At 37.7% G+C, this 20945-nt stretch overlaps 1 protein-coding gene across 5 annotated transcripts in view; it reads left to right on the forward strand.

The window, feature by feature from the left end:
* LOC105384108 (fasciclin-2) overlaps positions 1-20945 on the forward strand; it is a 95952-nt gene that overhangs the window by 63719 nt on the left and 11288 nt on the right. For all 5 annotated transcript variants that reach the window (XM_011554279.3, XM_011554280.3, XM_011554281.3 and 2 more), the window contains exon 2: positions 20609-20771. In XM_011554279.3, the coding sequence (XP_011552581.2) occupies positions 20609-20771 (163 nt within the window). The remainder of the gene's footprint in view (positions 1-20608; positions 20772-20945) is intronic.

A 20945-nucleotide genomic window follows, 5' to 3' on the forward strand; every position in this document is an offset into this window, starting at 1 on the left:
CAACCTTTACATACAGATTTTTAAAATGTAGTACTATTATCAAAGCACGATTAGTACTTTTAGTATATTATTATAATGTGCTATGCTACAACATTATCTTTTTAAATCATAAAATTCCAACATAATTTTCAGCGATGGTGATAGGTACAAGATAGAAAAAAAAAATACTGAAGAGACGCTCCTAAATGACTTTTCTAACACTTAGATTTTGTTACAGGTAAAACACAGTGCTAAGAAAAACCAAAACATACGAGACGGAATCTGTGCAAGTAAAGGTAAAGTGGTAAAGGATACCTCGAGGTTGGCAATCCTTTGGCTAAACAAACGCTAGGGACCCTCTATGCAAAGAGATGGGTTGAGCAAACAGAGGGCGACATCAGATTGCCAAAGTGTTCTAAGGTAACGATACGGATCAGGACAATCAAGACATACTTACTTTAGCTTTTCGTCAAACACCAGAGTGGTGAAAGAAGAATGATAAAAACTAGGGAGACTTGGTGCGTCAAAAGAAAAGCATAATTTTGCTATCCATCTTTTCTTTTATTTTATAAACGGCGAGTTACTCTTTTATACAAACTAATTTTACGTTATTTATATATTATGGCATTTCAATTACTTAGGCATATCGAAAAGTTTCAGCAAATATTTTTTTTTATTTCAAGACCTGTCTCGCGCACGGAATAAAGCATTATGCATATATAGTACACTTACAATGTTCTCTCTGCGAAAATAACCTGACTTGACAGTCAGGAAGGGAGTGCGAATATCAAAAACGACGCTAATTCTACGTCTCGGAAACAATATAACGTCGTAATGGAGACATCTGCTACCACTTTCAGGGTCCCGTCGGAATAAAAGTAAAGAACCAATCGTGTTATTGGTCCGGTCATCCGCCACAGAACAAGTTTACATTATGTAAATTTCACCCAATATTATTATTTTCCATAAGGCTCAGATTGAGATATTTTTTTTGTAACTTAAATGTACGTAGTTGCCTAAAATTTATTTGCAGCATATGCAACTAAATTTCAGCAATACATAGCTGCACTTTATTTGAATTTTGCAAAAATGCTTTATCGTAAAAAGTTTGTTCTATCGTGATTAGGAAATTGCGATTATGTTTCACAATTATCGTATCATACTTGAAAATCTGAAATATAATCTATAGAAAGAAATAAGTATAATAAATAATCAATATTATGCATACGGAACCCTTTCTACTTTAGTTCAGTCACAGTTATTCGGTTTTTGCGACGAAAAGATATAATGGAAATTCACTTAGAGAATGTCACGTTTGGTCCGACGACAGCCCTCGACTATGTGTTGATAACCGCTGTAACACATTTCTGTGTTAGATGTAAAAACATTACCCTACTTCTAACGCATTTGGGGAAAAAAGTGATATTAGTAATGTAGCAAATGGGGAAAATGGGATAGAGTTGGTGATCGATGCTGATGATGATGGATTGAGTAGTTTTAGGGGTATTTTTTTCAATAAGTTGATAACGATGTTTTTTTAGTTAGCCTTCAGTAAAGATCAAAGAGGCAATAGCAATAACAAATTAAATTAAACAATACGCTACAAGAAATTCAATACAGCAGCCTAGAACTACAAAACAGTCGTTAATATCATTCGGAATCCCTGAGACTGAAGGTGTATAACAAATGGCGGCAGATAAAGCCGAGTTTAAGCCTTTAGGCCCGCGTGTTGATATAGTTGGTTATAGGGCGTGTTTACATCTGCACCTGCTGAAAGCTGTCATTAATCTGGATTCTGCAGGCAACACTGTAAAGCCTGGAACAGATTGATGTGACTGCCCGGCCGCGTCCGGTGCACAGGAAATGAAAAATATGCGATCCGAGGCTGAAAATCGTGATTTAAATATAAATCTTAGTATTAAATGCAAAATTTTGCTCCAGTTTCAAATGTATTATATTTATCTTTAAGCTACTTACCAGAATGTGCTTCTTATCTTGGCCAATATAATAATAATATATGCAGAAATGTATGTAAGACTATCTCCATACCAAAAGGACTTTAAGTTTCTGGTGAACCCGGCCGCTAAAAGTTTCTGTTTTCCTATAAAATATTTTTCCTGCAAGATTCTTAAAATACCTAAGTCGTTCCAAGAGAAAATTATTTAACTTGAAAACAGTTCGCGAAATTGCTAATTAACAATGTCAAGCGAATAAAAAATACTGGTTGAAAAGTTTTCACCGTTGAGTTCACGGAGGTACGGTCGGGTTCACGCTATCGCTGATCTCTGAACCTTTGTAATTTTATTTATTGCCTCACTATGTAAATTCACGTTAGATAATATTCAAATTCGTGGAAAGTAAGACATTATTTCACGGTCTGCCAGCTATTTCACGCGTTGAACAAGTGTTACGGTGTTATAAATGTTATGGAATTACGTAAATTTCATGAAGTTTGTCTTACTGTTATCGGCTAATGAAGTTTAACGTTTGTTTTCATGTAAATAAGTGGATATATTATAATCGTTACATTATTATTTCAATTCATAAACGTAAATAGAATCACACACACATCACATCACACTACACACATAATAGATTAGATCTTAGATTTATTTTTTCTACGACTATACTAAAGTTTACAACACAACAAGCATAACAGCATAGACCAGCTATACTCAAACTGCGGCCCGCGGGCCGCATGTGGCCCGCCGGGCCTTTATCAGTGGCCCGCGCGCCATGAAAGATAATAGAGAATATATACATTCTGTGTAAAAAGAATCGGGATTATATTTATAATTATATATTTATATATATATTTATTTTATCACCTTGAAAGTTTGCTCCTTCAGAAACGGTACACATACGCCAACGAATTATCCAATCATCACAACATTTTTTTAAACGCTGTTTTCAGAGATGTGTTTACTACTCGCGGCGATTTTTCCTTATTGTCTTCTATCTATTTAAAAGTGCCTCAAAGTACCTAGTAATTTGAGTTTAGGAAAAAAAAGAAGCTAGAGCCGTGAGCTGCAGCCATATCTGGTTAATATGGTGGATGCTCGATGGTATTTGTTGAGTGTTTGCTCAAAAATTCATTCACAATGATGATCCTTGTGCGAAAGGCGCGATTTCGAGGTGCAAAATCTTTTCTCCATTTTTTTTCAACACATCTTCGTCGAATTTGCTGTATTAAATTCTACATAACCCGCAAATATTATTATTTTAATACCATTTGACTTCCTGGCAAGAATTCCGAGTGCACAACACCACGATCAAAGAAAACAGTCAACATGACTTTAACTAACAATCGATAGATGACAAAAAAGAAAATTCGCCGCAAGTACTAAACACAACTCTGGAAACAGCGTTTAAAAAAAGTCCTAAAAATGGAAGAGGATTATAAGTAATTGTTAAAGACCGTATTTAATCGATCCATTATATTTATTTAAGGCCAAATCCGTTAAAAACCATTATCAATCGGTATATTATTTTTACAATGTATGTAAATGTAAATAAATAACTGAAAATGATAAAAAGTCTTAGCAAAAACGCACTCTTTATTGTCAGGACTTTTTAGTTGCACTGTATGTGTATCGTTTCTGAAGGAGCATACTTTGAAGATGATAAAATAAATTTGGATGAAAAGGTTATTTTTTATTTTATTGATCTATTTCCGATTCTTTTTTCACAGAGTAGTATATGCAAGTGTTTTTTTTATATTATTATTCGATAGTTTACATCGCTTTATAATAGTTAAAAAAAAATTGCTTGCGGCACGCGACCCCATGACTGAAACGTGTTTGTGGCCCTTATATAAAAAAGGTTGAGTACCAATGGCATAGACCAACACACGTTCAGTGTAATTATCTGTCCTTCCCTCAACCGCTAATCATTTATTACTGCGATTAGGGAGGGGACGGGACAAATGAACATCAAGTCAACCCTTCTTGACATGTACCTATGCATAGGTACAGTAAAGGGCAGAAAGACCTGACCCCTCTCAGAAACATTGTTACTATGAGAGGGGGGTCAGGTTTCTCTGCACTTGACCGTACATATGTTGCTATGTACCTGCATCTCTTGTGTAGAGTGTTGGTCTCAGGTTTAAGTCCTTATTCCTAGCAACGGGGGAATCCCTAAATATGCTACAGTGACATTAATTTTCATCAGTTTTATACGACAGTCAGATGGGATAAGGTTTAGTGCAGTGACAGCTGCGCCTACACTCCCACTTTGTTCCGTATTTAAGATACGTTTACATGATAACAGTATGTGAGTACCTACCGGCTGAGTGACTGTTCGGATCACAAAGCAAATACATAGTAGAGCTGTTGTAAGCAACATAGCCGTGACGTAGCCAAGTTCGACCTGTCGTCACACGTTCTGTAGTTCAGTTACTCCACGCTTGGGGTGCTGACATCAGTGCGTGACAGGTCCCGAGCTTGAGCGGTACAGTTGAGTCTTGAAATGATTTTATTTTACGTGTTTCTCGATCAAAATGAAGTTGTTGCATTGTTGGATGTAAGAGCTACAGTGATGATAGAAGATTTGTGGACGAAAGCAAAGTATATTTTCACGCGTAGTAATATTTTAAATTATATTTTATTTTACTTCTAGAACATTCTAAATTGCTGGAAGCGCCATCTAGTGTCAAATAGAAATACTAGTCAGGGATGTACTCAGGCCGGATGCCGCCGGATAAAAAATAAATAGGGGGCGTCATGTTTATTATGAATTAAATACCTATTTAGTTTTTTTTTAGATTTCCTGACACTGCATTGAAGCAGCAATGAATTAAACTAATCCACAGGCTGAGTCCAACAAAATACAGCAAAGTATGTTCTTTACATTTTAATGCGGAGGACATACATACTAAACACGAAAATAAGGTTTGAAAAAAATAAGAGAAGGCGCTTAACCTAACATTCCATCACAAGAAAAGCTAACTTAAATTAATTACTAAAACCATCGATGTTGAAAAAAGGCGGAAGGAATCTCGCTAAATAAACACTGAGGCACAACAATGGCGGCGACATGGGAGTGTGTGGGTGCGTCGTGATTATGATTATCAGCCATAAATGAGGATTGGCTCCATTCACTAAATGCACATATCCAAGAACAGACACCTTTATTTAATCATATCACACACCTCTCCAAAGAAATTATAGAGAAATATATAAATATTAGATTCAGGCATATTGCTACTTCCAAACACAACAGTCACAAAACAACAGCATTTGAATAAGACTGTTCTTTTTACAGGTGATTAATATTATACCAGATTTTAATCACCTGAATATCCGAAATGAAAACGATTCCGTGTTTGGAGGTCATGTTGAGCTGTCGATCCCGCCATCTGGTGTTTTGGTCCGTACTCACATACGGTAGGTATTACTCGATTGAGCTACTGTCGAGTATAATATAACCCATGGCATGGACCTTCGTCCACCCATTCAGCTTTGATTTATCGAGTGGGGCGCGTCGTTTAGTATTCACATACACATATTTCGAGCGGCTTCGAGTAGGTTCGACGAAAATTACTTTCATTTGATTCCATCGGGTCGGCTCGGCGCGAGCCTTCGAGCTGTTTTTTGAGCTGAGTTTTGCGGTCCATACGTAGATTTTTACTCGACTTCGAGTAAAATTATTGAGTAATAACGATAGTGAGTACTGTCCATTTAATTAACAATAAGTGTTAATATATAAATAATAAAAAAGTTAACTGTTAAATAGGTAACTATTTAATAAACAAAACATATTAAAATATTTTTTTCATGTTTCCCTTTTCTCATACTGTATTTAATTCTGACCATTTAGCGCCCCATTTTATATTATGCCTTAGTCCGTCCCTGTCTACCAGTTCGCAATGACAAATAAATTTGAAATACATTACGTCATTTATTCTTCTTTGGCCTTCAGATATCATATGAGCTACGCAATGTATAACCACAGAGGCTACTTTTTCTACTTGAACTTAGATGGCGTTAACCTGAGCTTTACATAAAAGTTCATCTACTTGAACTAAGATGGAGTTCGCGTCCCGCACCCCCGCGCACCTCAGCCTTCAACCCCGATTAGTGGCCTCATCTCATCCTATATAGAAAACGACATATGGCAGCTCTACTTTGTATTTGCTTTGTGGTTCGGATGCTGCTCGTACGAGTGTGACAGCCAATAAGCGGGATCGGATCATGCTGTAGGGTATGCAGTATAAAGAGGCCTCCACTGAAACACTAGCGCAGTGTCCTTAGCTATAGCCAAGGGCGCTGCAATAGCTGAGTGCACAACTTTTTGGCGGACAGCAAATTTATATTACTTAATTTATAATTAAGTATGATTGCTGTCAGTGTCAAATAAAGTTTTATCTTTCTTTCTTTCTGTAATGTATACGATTAAGCTAGGACCGGGCATACTCTTATCGTGCAAATGCCACTTGGTTAAGGCTTACTCTTAAATCATAGCAATACTAAAGAAAGCGGCATAGGCAGCCCTCATATACCAACACTATATTGTCATATGTTTTCATCACATACACTAAGTAAAATCTCTTTCCTTCCCGAAGCCGGGTAGCGTCTGGTTTCTGGTGACAAATTAGCAAAATTTCACTGCACCTGAGCTATAAGTAATTCGGTCTATTTGATACCACATGACTCGCACTGGGAGTAATGTGACTCGTATTTCCAAGTAGCTAGCTTTAACATTGGCTTGTATCTCTATTCAGAGGGGTCACTCCTAACGAAAAAGGAAGTATTGGAGCACTGCTGCGCTGACCGCAACTCTATGTTTGCATTAAACGTGCCGGTGGCATGACAGCTCTCGTTCGTTCGTTTTTGTTAAGGTAGAGTAACCTTTTTGTATTTTAGAACATGCTGCGTCCGTCGATAGTGCTTAATGTTTTTATTCGATAAATAATCATAAAAGTGATATTTTTATATAAAAACTGATGAGAAACTGTCGTAACGGATAATAATATGTTTATTGGTGAATGCAGAATGCGAATGACCCGAATGGGCTCAATCCATCCATCAATTAACAACCGGACATTATAAATCAGGAACCTAATGTGTCACTGTCAATGTGTAACGTCACCTTAAAATATTCTAAATTAATTGGATTGTAATCTATGGAATATTTGATTGTTAAAATCATATTATTGTTAATACACATAGCTCTAAATATCTTAATATTAAATAACTTACCATACCTACCATATATGCCTTTTAGATAGGCGGTTGGAGGTTTTATTAAGTAAGTAGGAGATAAACTATGTACTAAAGATAATAGCGAATTCAATCTTTAGATATTACGTTAATAATTAAAAGTAGGTAAACAATAATTACAGTGACATTAATTCTCCATCGTAACACTGTTAATCTTGTAATCCAATGAAAGTGTCAGACTGAGATGAGTTAATTAATACCTAAAGTAGAAAATTATAGGATTATGGATGAAGGGAAAATCGTTGTTTCGTGATCAGCTTCAATCTTATATTAGATACCTGTTGTGATTTAATCTCAGTCCCAAATTTATCGCAATTTTAATGATTAAATCAATTTAAGTAATGAATTGTCATCGACTGATTCTAGTATTCCGAATAGCATAGCAAGGTGCCTCATTTATTACCATTATTGAGTTCATAATACCAGCAACAAACATTTTAATTCTTTAATGACTATACCGAAGCGCTACAAAGACTACTCAACTAAACCTAAGCTCTGTTTTAGAAATTCGACAAAACCCACCTAAGTACAGAGGCTCATTGCACGCGGTCCCGCGGCTAAAATAGGAAACTCTTGCTGAATTCTACGTAATTTCCCCGACGGCTCCCCAGCGCCACAATCCCTTCGCGGAACCTCGACTTCGCGAAAATGGTTTTAATACAAATTGAGAATTTTCGGGGGATTTCACACGACGCGGCCCGCCGAGTGATATAAATTGCTCCGGGGAACTAGGCGCTTCCGAAATAGTAACCCCCCCATTCTAGATACTCTGGTGGGGGTGAAAGCCTCCAGGTATTAGTGGTAGGAAGTGATAACGTGTGAGAGCTTATTAAACGAGCATGAATTTAATAATGTTATTGAAAATAGTTTTGTTATAAACTAAAGTGTAAAATAAAATGTTTATAAAAATAGTTTATTTAAATACTTTAGAACTCGTATTATTGACTTTTTTTTTGCTGTGGCTCTAGATCGTATATTGTTTATCAACTTTTTTGACAGAGGTAAATTTAAATGTAGTACCTCCAGAACCGCAACGACTTCCCAATTATGACGTTTCCTGCAGTGCGATGTCAGTTTATTAACCCCTCGGACGAGGGGTACCTGTCAGCGACAGACCGCGACCCCTCCGGACCTCGTGTAGTCAGGTGAGGCTTAGTAGGAAATAACAGCTTGCAAGAGAGTTTGCGATGAAGTTTGCTGTCAAACAATAAATATGTGAAATTTTAAATTATTGTTAATGTACACTTCAGTGATGCTGATACAGCGACAGTATCTTTTGTATGACAGTGAACTGTCACTCTCACACTTTGGTCGAACGCTGCGTCAGTTTCGTCGGAACAACTCGACTCGGAAGTGTAACCTTTAGATTTAATTTAGTTTTCAAAATAAAATTGAGTAGGTATCAGACTTAGCTAAAGTACCTAGCAGTTAACTGCCTCTGTGGTCTAGTGGTAGAAGCCTCGCTTCATGACCCAGAGGTCCCGGGTTCGATTCAAAGTCAAAGTCAAAGTCAAAGTCAAAATTTTTTATTCATCGTACAAATATAAAATTTTCTGATGAACGTCAATTTTTACAAATTACTCTCCGTTCGGATAAGGGGGGGCTCTTTCTGTTTGATTCCCGGGTGGGACCATCAATTTGTGTTTCTAAATTGTGGTTCTAAGTTTGGTTAGGACATAGAAGGCTGATCACCTGATGTCCGAAACAGTGAAACGATCCATGCTGTCGGATGGGCATGTAAAGCAGTCGGTCCTGCGCCTAGCTCTCTCCAGTCGTGTCGGTCAATCCGTCCCATTGGGCTATGAGAGTGATGGAACAGAGAGTGCTCCTGTGTACTGCGCACACACTTGGGCACTATAATCTACTCCTGCGTAGATGGCTGATCTCAATTGAGATTGGCCGCCGTGGTCGAAATTCGGCTAGGAGGACATTAAAGTACCTAGCTAAAGCTGAAAATTATTTATGGAAAATTCCATTAAAGGTAATAAATATTCTGAAAATTTATATAATTTATAAATACTATAAAGTGCCAGGGTCTGTGCGAATAGCTATTGACATGAAATAGTAACATGTGTAACCCCCCCCCCCCCCTTACAAAACAGTCGTCTAAAATATTCATCGTACGAAGTGGCCGGTGTTGTATGAAAATACAATGACCTGTGGGCATTGACATATATATTACTAGCGTAAGGACAGGGCCTCCCACTCAAAAAAATGGCACCCGCGCGTTGGCCCTAAAATCGTAATTTTAGGGCCAACGCTCCTCAGTCGACAGTTGTCTGTGGCCGAGAGATGGTCTTGTGAATCTTGTGATAAATATGTAGTTGTGTTGTGAAAGGCAGCAAAAACCATTATACGAAGGTCAAAAAGAAACATCGAATATCGTATCATCGGTAATTACCATTAAACACATTATAAAGTGATAATTATTTTACTACCAAAGTCTACAATGGCCGCGCGCTGTAACCTTGTGCGGACGTCATTTTTTGTTGACTATCCTCCGAGAACATTTTCTTGTTGCACACACTTACGTTTTGGAGCGTGATTTTTAGTCCATTTGTACGGGACGCTCTACAGGTCTACAGCCCAAAACAGTTTTAATTTTAGTAGTTGGATTTGTCTTAAATTATTGATATGGCGCCTGCAAATAATAAAACAATGTCCGGGATGGTAAATTACTAACGCACGTACAAGGTTACGTCGTCAAGATAGTTGCTAGGCACTGACATAGTTCAAACAAATTATGACAGATAACAGTTATTTTGCTTGTATGAAGAAGGTTTGAGCAAAATGTTCTGAAGGGCCTATCCTTCCTTTTGAAATCATTGCCTGTGGGCTTATTCGAAAAAGCAAAACAATGCATAACTACAATTAGATAGGACAAACAGAAAACAAAGTACAAAACTTAACTGGCAAAATTTGCAGTCTTATCGCTTAAAGCTATAATAATATAGTACCTAATATTCGTATTAGATCTTTGTGCGTCATAGTGATAGCATAGGTAATATGGCTGGATAAAAAACAAGCACGACAAAGCTTGGAAAAAAATACGTTAAGTTAAACCTTATTAAAAAGACGCATAGTTTTGCCGTTATGGTATCGCGTAGTATTCCTGAATACGGTAGCTCGTGATAGCTGCAACCGACTCCTGCAGTGGTTCATAATATATGGAGGTGGTGCAGGCGGTTTCTCATCACGCAATATGTGTGTATGATTGTGTGTCTGTATGCATTTTATGGTAGGCGGCATAACATTGCTATGGGGTTTGTAATTTCATGAACTAGTTTTAAATTATAGGGAATTTTAATAAGTAATAATAATTGTATGTGTAACTATTTATAAACTGATACCACCAAGTAATAATGAAAAGTCCTTTTAATTTCGTTACTATTAACATTAAGTATTTAATTTTTACTTAAGTATATTATTTAGTAGGTATATCATACGGTCATAAGGTTGTGACACATTAATAGAGCTCGCATGTAGTTTTTCTCCCTTCGCAACAGCCTACAAGGATCGCATCCAACGCCAGTGCCCCCCAAACATAGGGCTCCGAATCCATTAAAAGTTGACGTAGGGCTCCAGGGCTCCTGCACTTGACGACCGCTCCGGGCGACACCTCGGAAAATTGAACGGGAAATATAATTGGAAAATTATGCGCCACCGCCATTTTTCAGTTAGTTGCACATCGAGGGCGGTAGGGGGCGCCGCCGCCGCCGCGGTAATTCGAAGATTGGGCGCTAAAGTCGATGGTAAGCCGATCTTCATTTGTTTATGTTGTCGAGCAAGTGATTGGAACGGTGTGTTTTTTTTGGGATAATGGTTTTGTTATGTTGGCTGGCGCGTGTAAGTGTATCAAATATAAGTACATTTCAAATATGATCATCTATATTGGTGTAATAATTTTTCAGTAGGTGTTCTTATTAACATATCGGTGGGCTAGCCCAAACGTCAATGTGTATAATATAATGGTACCAAATAATAATCGGAAAGATATTCTAGTTGAATATTCTTGATTCTGTAATTAAGAAACGGCTAAGATGAGTTTGTAAAGAATTTTCCTGAAATTTACAGTGAGATGTTCCTGATTTTTATCTTCTTGTGATCGTATTGATGAGAAATCCTAGAGCTGTTCTGGGGTTTGTCACTGTATTCTATAAGGAATAGGTAATCAAAAGCGCTTATTTATCTATTTCTTATTTGATGTATCAGTGTGTCAATTGAATATTGATTTATCTTTAAATCTTGACTGAATCCATGGAAGTAATAAGTACTACTGAAACAAACATATTTACCTAACTAAGATGATCTCGTACGACAACATTGTTACATGAAGATTGAAACTATCTCTACGCAACTAATTTCAAACTACGGAGAATACTGAGATACACATAAAGCAGTTCGCTATCAGTTTTCTTCCAATTGATTTCACAAATTAAGGCAATCAAAGTTTATTGAGTCCGCTCGCTAACAAATCTATTCAATTCGACGCTGAATGTTTGTACAGAATCAGAATTAGTTTTCCTGCTAAGTTTAGGTACCTGTAAAGTTTAATATTGTATAAGATTTATTGAAGGTAGAAAAGTAATGACTTCTGTAGCATGTGATCCTAATACTTTAGACTTGGTTTGGATATTCATGATTTTGTTCTTGAATCAGTATAGATTTAAGTACTTACGTGTATATTATCTGAATGTGTACTAACATGTTTAAGTTGGTTGATTGGTTGGCTTTACAGAGTAAAAGGGTGGTTAGTGGTGGTGACTTTGCGGCATTGATGCACAAAAAAACAAATACATTCATAATTTCCGACATATAAACCCTTAGAAAAATAAAAATAACCTAATCAAAAATTTCTCGTTCCATAAAATTATTAAAAGGTTTCCTTAAAATAACTCGGTCGCGTCTCATCAGAGAACCTTCAAAGACGGCATTTAGCGTCGACGTCGCTCACTTAATTGAGGACTCTTCATCATTGCTCACGAGAAACCTCGGCTGAAGCCGGATACCGGACAGACTGACAATTTCAGAGGTAATAGTGTATTTTGGGTAAAATATTGCTTGTATACCTACCTTTAGTCTGTATAGATTATAAATAAACATAAATTATTTATACAATATTGTTATACCAACCTGTAAAAATCCGAAGTCATGCTTTATAGGAAACCTTATTTACTTTAACAAACGGGCAACTCTTCAAACTTTGCCTTCCCCTCACCAATCTCGATAACACAGTCACTCCACCGCATTGATTGATAGTTATAAAAGCGCTGACGCCAACATTGTTGGTTTCCGGACGCAACCTCCTTGCACTTGAGCATGCCCCGTACATCCTGCGATGTTAATATCTCCACACCGCCGCTTGGCACGTTCAGAAACACCCCATTGTGTGTCCGTAAACAATGCGCGTGATTGAAACATTTTCGGATTTCTAAACAGCGTTTCTAAACGAAAACTCAGTGTTTGAGTTGCGATCAGCGGGGAATGGCAGGGGATCCTTTAATCTTTACTTATTTGCGCGGATGGAACGTAATTTGCCGCGTAAGATTCTCAATCCGCGGTGCTGTGTGCACAAACATTGTTACGCAAGCGTGCATGATGGCAAACTCCTAGTCATCAGCAAAGAAAGTGGGGGAAGGTGAAATGATTAATCCAATTAAAAGCACTCTATGGTAAGCCTTTATACGGTAAGCTTGTACTGTGTTATCTTCAAACACAATCACGACAAGATCGATTAGCCAAACTAACCTAACCAACGTTTAAAAAACCTGACTTTCAACACTAAAAGTAGCATAACTTTTCAACGGCTAGACCGATTTTGATAAAATATGACTAAGAATAATAGGGGTAACATTATTGGTGATCCGAAAAACCAAACGAAAATTGGTTCAGCTTGCGAACGTTTAACGAATACCTATTGCAAACGACACCACCGGTGTCATTCTGGTGATGGCGAGTGCAATGAACGGTCAACACGACCTACAACGACTAACAGTGTAAAAATTCATTTTGAACTAGTTCCAACCCAAGCACTACTGCTCCACTCCGATAAACGTCCCCTCGCGGACAAAAGACGAGAGTTTACGTAAACACGAGGCCGCTCCAAAATCAAACTGCAACAGTTGACAAGCACGATTCCACTAGATTTATATTCTGTGCGTCAGAGGACCCTTATTGGCAAACATTGGACCCCCTCCATGATAATTAATCTAGGCAGACGAAGCCGGGTGAAACACTGCATACAAATCATTTGTGTCTCGTCGGATTCGAACCTGCGACCGTGGCGGGCACGTCTAGGTGGTACAACTTTAAATTAAGTGGGTGCAAAGTAATTTAAGTTTTTTGGCTTTGTACTATTAGGAACTTTCACTGAGTATATAGCAAATTTGCGACGAAATCTACAAAAAACGCAATATGCATGTTTGAAGCGGGAAAAAACTGATGTTGAATATTTGGATAGTAAACTGTGTGTGCTTTCAAAGCAAATTTATTTATTTAAACGCCGTTAGCACTTGTATCCACTTCACCTAAACTAAATATTAATATTGATTCCGTGTGTCTGCAACATTTCGTTGACACAAGTTGTACATTTTCAATTGTAATATTTACGCTGATCTCTGTTAGCTGTAAACGGCCCACAATATTCAGTATCAAAACAAACAAATACATTATGTAAATGCGAGTAAATTCGTAGTTATCTGTATTTTTGTATGGTAATATTTATAATCGATTTTAAATATTACGTAATCTTGCTATTTCTTCACCCACTTATGTCTATCTATAACGTTATTTTTTAATTTACTATCTGAAATTTTGCACAGAGGTTATTCCAATTTACAGTATCTGCTTAAAGTATCTGGGTATATAAGTACGTTACATTATTATGAGCGGGAGACATTTGTCTTTAGATTACATCCATGTTGCGCCAACAAAAAATAGCAACCAATAAAGAAGTTTGCATAGTCCATTACGCGGTATATTAAAACAATTCAGTTGTTGAAACGGAGGCATGCACAAATGAAATTGGCATTCCTCGGCTAGGAATCCTCGCTTTGAACGTTTTATTACTAGGATTGGATCCACTGTGGTTGCCTGGGATTACTCATCGCCTTAAGATTTTGCAGTCGAAGTTTTAAGATGGCTGCGGGAGACTAACGCCTTTAGCGCAATATTAAAATTCTCCTGAAGTTCCGTCCTAAAATTTCGAGTGTTATAATTATGAATTTCAGAGTGTTTCAGTGCGTATATGCACTGTCGAAGCTTCTGAGCTATAGTGCATTTGATTAATACGAGATACCTACTAAAATTTTAGCTGTTAAACGGATGGTCCTATTTGAACACAGTTTTGTTAACTCAACTGAGCGTTTTTAGCTATGGGTTGTTTAAATCATAAATTTAATTACGTTAGTTTTATTACTTGTATGGTAAAAATACAATACCACTGAGAGTAATATGGGATCCAAGACCGGTCTCTCAGACTCATCTCAGACTTATCAAAACGTATTCTTGACACGGCCACAGTAACATACGACAGCAAATTGCAAATAGTTTTTAGATTGAGTCTAACAACTTCTTGTGTAGGTGTTGCTTTATTAGGACCAAGGTTGGTAACTACACCAAATTTTAGGTAGATTTACCGTTTTTGATGTAAGTAGGTAAAATACACCCAATAATATTATGAAAAATCTGCCTGATATGAAGGTTTTAGTTGAATAAAATTATGGATTATTATCTGTGTTGTACCTTTATTAAGGTATTAATCGATGCCCAAAGAAGCAGTGGTTAAATTAATCTTCTGAATTATTTACCCATGTTTTTCTGACCAGTTAATAAATAACTTGTAAGTGGGAGGTAAAGTTTTCCTGAAGTTGTGAAGTTTCGTACCTAATACCACTTTATAGAGGTTTAACGCCCGTCTGTCTATATTAATTTAAAGTTTTTTTAAATTTTCGGCCTATTTTTATATTTTTTTGTATAAAGTTTAAATAGGCCTTTTATTCAGTAGGTAAACAATATAAATTAATATTTAAGTAATAAAGTATAAAAACAATCAATTAATTCGTAGGTTGAAAAAAAAATATCTTGGCTCCAACTTAAAAACTTATGACACTCCTCTGTTTTCATTTTCGGTAAATGATTCCGACTAATTCACGACTGTGGAATGTTATAATTACGTACGTGTGCTTATAATTAAGTTCGCTGTCAAAGGATATTTGTCGTCGCCGGCTACCACCGCCGCCGCCGCCGCCGCCGCCGCCGCCGCGTATGTGCATCTCACTAATGACTTAATTTATCGCTTACCGAGCACGCATCAAACTTGGCTTTTATAAGTCAATTAAACTTGCAAACTCAAAACTTGGCAGCCATAAACAAACACGGGGCGAATCCTGTCGGTTTGTTTGCGGCTATAAACGCTGAAACAGACCCTTGCGGTAACCCACACACCCAACTCTTATTGCCTACCCTGTAAAGCACAAAATACATCACACAGATTCCCTTGTAAGCGACTAGCCTACCTCAGGCTACGCCAAGTAATTAATGGTCTTCCACTAAGACAGGGGTGAAATTGGATCAATTTGCAAGTTATTCTTATTTCTTTTGTAAGACGATCCCCCAATTAACAAACAAAGCATCTAATCAATTCTCAATATTCACACAATTAGGAAAGGAATTTTCTATTAAAGTTCTAATTTACGGGTAAAATCCTCCCTTTTAAAACTGTAGCTCATCCCTCGGGACTCCGCCGCTGCTTGGAGCTATAAAGGATACCAAAAGAGCTTCACATAAAAATTCCACAAATTCAGCACATATTGAGTGGTCTTGAACTTGAAGTATGGGAGCGGGCTGCAGTTCTTCGACCCTCGGATCGGCTATTGTTTTAAGTGTCCTGCACTTCGTTACGCCCCTTCGTTCAGTAGCATTTTTGAGAGCGGCCTTTTTATATGTTTTTTTAGAGGACCCCCTCGCTAAACTGATAATGAAGGCCGGGGGATCACCACCACCGCCGCTCTCTGGGCCGTTACCATCACAATTTATTGTAACTGCTCTAATGTTTTCTTTTACTGAAAACACGAAGCTTTAATGGCGGCGCTTGGGACTAAAACACCTGGTAACTATGTAATAAATGGACTTGCTTTCAGATAGATTAATGTCCGGTTTTATCGGCTCTTCAAGTCTCGTGAGTTTACCCCGAACCTAGTTAGCGGTTGGGCTATTTTCATTTATCTTTACTACTCAAAAGGAAACATAAATACATTTAGTTCAGGTAATTGATCGTATCCGATTTGGTAATGCTCGCGAAATTGGGCGCTCTTTGTGTGTTGGAAGTTTCTGAGACAAGGTTGTATGCGTGTAATTCGAGTCGAACGATTGCAGATACATCCAGACGTTCTTTGTCAGGTCTGAGTCTGGCTCGCCCCAGGCGACCCTGTCACATTAACCCTCCCTTTTCACGAGCCAAAACAATCCGCAAGAGTAATTTATCTCATTTCCCTCAATTACGACCTTTTCAGCCAAAAGGAATCTCGTGTCAAATGGGGTGAATGTGCTGTTGCCGACTCCGCTCGCATGCTTTATTATTCATAGAGCAATGGGAAGTGAATGTTAATATTGTATGAACGTTGATTTGTCGCTGCGTTCCAAATAAAATATTATTGCAGGTATTTCATTAATGAATTTAGCCGGCCGATTTGCTCAGAAGTGGGAAAGCCAGCTAATATTTATTCGAGGTAAAAATAAGAATAATTACTGCGGGGAAGTTAATTGGTTTCGGATTAGTGTAAACAAAAGTTAATTAGGCCGCCGCTTTTGAGTTTAATATTTAGCCAGTAATACATCTCGCTTTTACAAATTTGGTAGGTACGTGGGTTCGCATTCTAACTTCCTCCCCACAGCAACAGACTTGAGGGGAAGGTGGGCTAAATTGGGAATTAGCGCTTACGCGATTAATCACGATGCCCGGCAACCGGAGGAAGCGGCGGCGACCGTCTTTTGTTTCCAAAATGTTCCAAATTCTCAATCACGGAGCGACTGGGCTCCAATAGGCCGGCGCTCTGGGACGCTGAGACCGTTCCGGTAGACAGGAAAATTGTACGGTTCACTGCTCATCGGAGATAGAAGTACAGTTAGATTTTAGACCGTGATTTTCCTAAATGAATCCTCCTACATTAATTGTTTCACGAAAGCGAGTATCCGCTGCATGCATCAATTGTCAAATTCAAATTTCACACAAAACACGCCTCGCAGACCGAAACTGCACATTACTCACGCACAACGTGTTATCAAATTAATTACTATATTGTGTGACACACACGTAGCAGAAGTATCAAAGAGCTTGTTACGAAGTGAATGAGCATAATTGGTAATACAAAACCGCGGGGGAGGCGGCGCATTATGAGGCATACAAATTTTCCGCAAGCCCTTTAATCCTTCTCCCGCTTATTTCACTTGTCCCCTCGTTGCCACATCTCCCGTGCTTCCCCCGGAGCCGCTGATGTTATTTAGAGCTTCGGAGAGGCTCAGAGGTATCGCGGCTTAGCGGAGCACAGTGAGGCGTGTCGTGTCTTGAATGTTACACGAGTATTGTAGTACCAGACGAAAGGGTAAGCTTTTGTTACCGTGCGGTGTGAGATTGATCCATTGTCATGTTAATATGTTTCGTACTACGTAACACTCATATTTGAATAGGTAAGGAAGTAGTAAGTATTGCTATATTGGGAAGTGTCGTTAGTCAGCATTTTTATTTACGTATTTTTATTTAATAACTCACCTGTTAACCATTAAAAGTGAGCAGAAAAAGGCAAGAAATTAATTGAAAACGTAGTGTTAAAAATAAGATACATAAATATAAAAAAAATACTTTACCGAATAGCAAGTTTTCCATTCCGCAGCTGTGATGTCGAAAAATATTCTGTTCGCCCCAGAGAACTTGCAAAATTGAATGTCACATTTCGATATTCGGGAAATGAGAAAAATCATTTCTTTTCGTATGTCAAGAAACGCAAATTGTCGTGGGTGGAAATAGCCGACCGCAGCTTTAAGGGATGCTTTCAATCCTCTAGAGAATACTGTATAAACTTCCCCGATTGTTCTAGGTACTCCTTAGAATACTCTTGGTAAGAAATACGTGACATTCTTTTTAGTTAGACACTTTTAAATTAACTATGTTCAAGTTAAAATAAATATTTCAGCATGAATTTTACATGCTACCAACACAAAATTAACTTGTGTTCATTCGACAGCCTACAAATCGAAAATTTCGGTGCCAAAAACTGGTGTTTGCAATATAATAGGATGTTATGAATAATTTAACCGCGGAAAAGCATATACGTTCGTTTATTTACACGCCAGTTCTGTCTGCACGTTGCAATTTACACCGGCTTCTTGGAAAAAAGACTGCCGACACGCGCTTCTTTCACCAGACGAGCCACTGAAAGCGTCGTACTGTCGGCCAAAAACAATGTTATCGTGCTGCACGATTATCGCCTCTATGTAGCAGACCGTACACATAAAAAGGCTGGAAGTGGCTGAAGGTACACAGTATAAAATGCGGCGTGTTTTGTAGGAAAAACCGTAAGATAGCTGGGGGAGAGGACGCGAGCTGCATACTTAAAAAGCGGTGAAAAATTCTACGCCTATCCTGCACAAAAGAAGATATACATTTGCGATTTCCGACAAGCGGCGCCATAATAACTTTGTTGATGAAACTGCCACGTGTCAGCTTGCCGGCAACTGTGGTCATCAGTGCGAAGAATGGCCGGCCTTTTCCTCCCCAACTTCCTGTTGGACTTACGCGTTTCGTAAAAATTATGAGACATTTGTACATGAAAACATTTGGCGATAGAAAACATTACATTGATGTTAAACATCATATTGATGTTTGTAAAATCTTGCATTTCAAATACAGGAATCATTATAAACTACTCGTATTATTGAAACTCATGTAACAATAAATATAACATAATTATATTTTCAAGTACTTATTGGGAACTTTTGGCTATTTATTTTTTACGAGAAAACCTCAATATGTCTGTATTCTTATTGTGTAGTGTACACAGACCTTCCAGCAGCCAGCAACACTCGAGACAAAAGTGCGGCACTTGTGGGTTGACTAAATGTGGCCTCCTCTTTCCTCTAGATGTCTTACACGAGTCTTAAACATACGAGAATACGAAAGAATTCGAATTTAAACCCCACGGTTTAAATTTTGAATGCAAGCATTTCATTGTTTTTTTATATTTTTTTTAAGTTTAAGAGCTAGTTTTTAAATGAATTCATATACTTAAAAGACACACAAAAATTGTTTACCTTTTGTGCCAAGTAAGAATGAATGCAGTATACGTTTATTATATGTAAATAGTCTTGAATAACAAGGCATCCGAAATATGTGCAACAATAAGTATAGTTCTCAGCTGCGAAGTTTAATAATCAACATTCACTCGAATGGGGGCAGATTGAAACTTGTATTGCACATCCAATTTACATCCGCATTTAGTCGGACTATATACCACGGCCATGGCGGAACTTAGATTGTTATCGCGTATGCTTGTACTAAATTTGGGCGTCAGCGTTACGATATGTAGCTTTCGGCAACTGCAATGTAATTTGAAATTAATAATAATTTTGAATGTATCGTTTACGATCGTAGAGGTAATATTGAAATGATTTGGATTGAAATATGACTAAATACAGTCACAGCATTACCGGCTGAAACATTCAGCTGCTTACTCAAGTGCAATGACAGACCTACGGTAAGAGTAATTTTAAGCGATAAACATCAGTTCTTTCGACTTTTTAATATTCTATATTTATCCACGGACTATATACATTATGATATTTAAATGTACATAATTTTGGATTCGATCTTCTTTTTCACCGGTAAATTTTCTAGATTACAATGTAAGTTGTCCTGCAAAAATGATCGTTTACCAACAAAGAGCTACAATTAGGCGTATTTAAGTAAAACGCTTTCCGAATACGACCTACCGTCTACGTGACTCGGAGTCTCCAACAGAACAAAGACACTAACTAGTGACCGAGACACGTGCCGCTAAATTAATTGTCATCAATTTAATTAAAGACTACTATTTCCTGCCTTTAAAGGGGAGCAGTGGGGGAATTTCACCTAGACACTTATTGACTTTTTAAGTTTAAGAAACGTTTACTGTACTATAACGAAAAAAAATGGATGACAAGATAATAATAACACACGCTAGTTTTAACAATATTTTATGTTCATTCGTTAATTTTCTTTGTTTTTGGCGCCCAACGTGGTAGTATGAGGAACCATGTTTTGGCGCCCAACGTGGTATGAAGAGATCGTATATTCATATATTTATCAACCTATTTATTAGCACTCTTGCTTTGACAAATAAAAAAATAATTCATTAACACAATACCTTCTCCCACAGGATGTTCAGCGCAGAACCTGAGGATATTCCCGGTGCAGAAGCAGCAGACGGTGGCAGTGGGCAAGTCGGTGGTGCTGACGTGTCAGGTGGAGGCCAATGACCCCGCCCTCATCACGCAGCCGCAATGGAAGGACCCTAAGGGAAACGTCATCAATGAGGCCATGTAAGTTGTCCTTTTAGCTGATATGTTGTGATTCGCTCGATCATATGAAAGGGTGTCGTAATCAAAGTTTTTTTTGTGGGGTATGTGCCTATGTGTTCGCTCATTTATTTAAATATTAGGTGCTTATCTGCTGCCAGAAATGAAACAGAATTTATTATTTTGAAAAACAGTATA

Source organism: Plutella xylostella, chromosome 18, assembly GCF_932276165.1.
Source record: "Plutella xylostella chromosome 18, ilPluXylo3.1, whole genome shotgun sequence".
Lineage (NCBI taxonomy): Eukaryota > Metazoa > Arthropoda > Insecta > Lepidoptera > Plutellidae > Plutella > Plutella xylostella.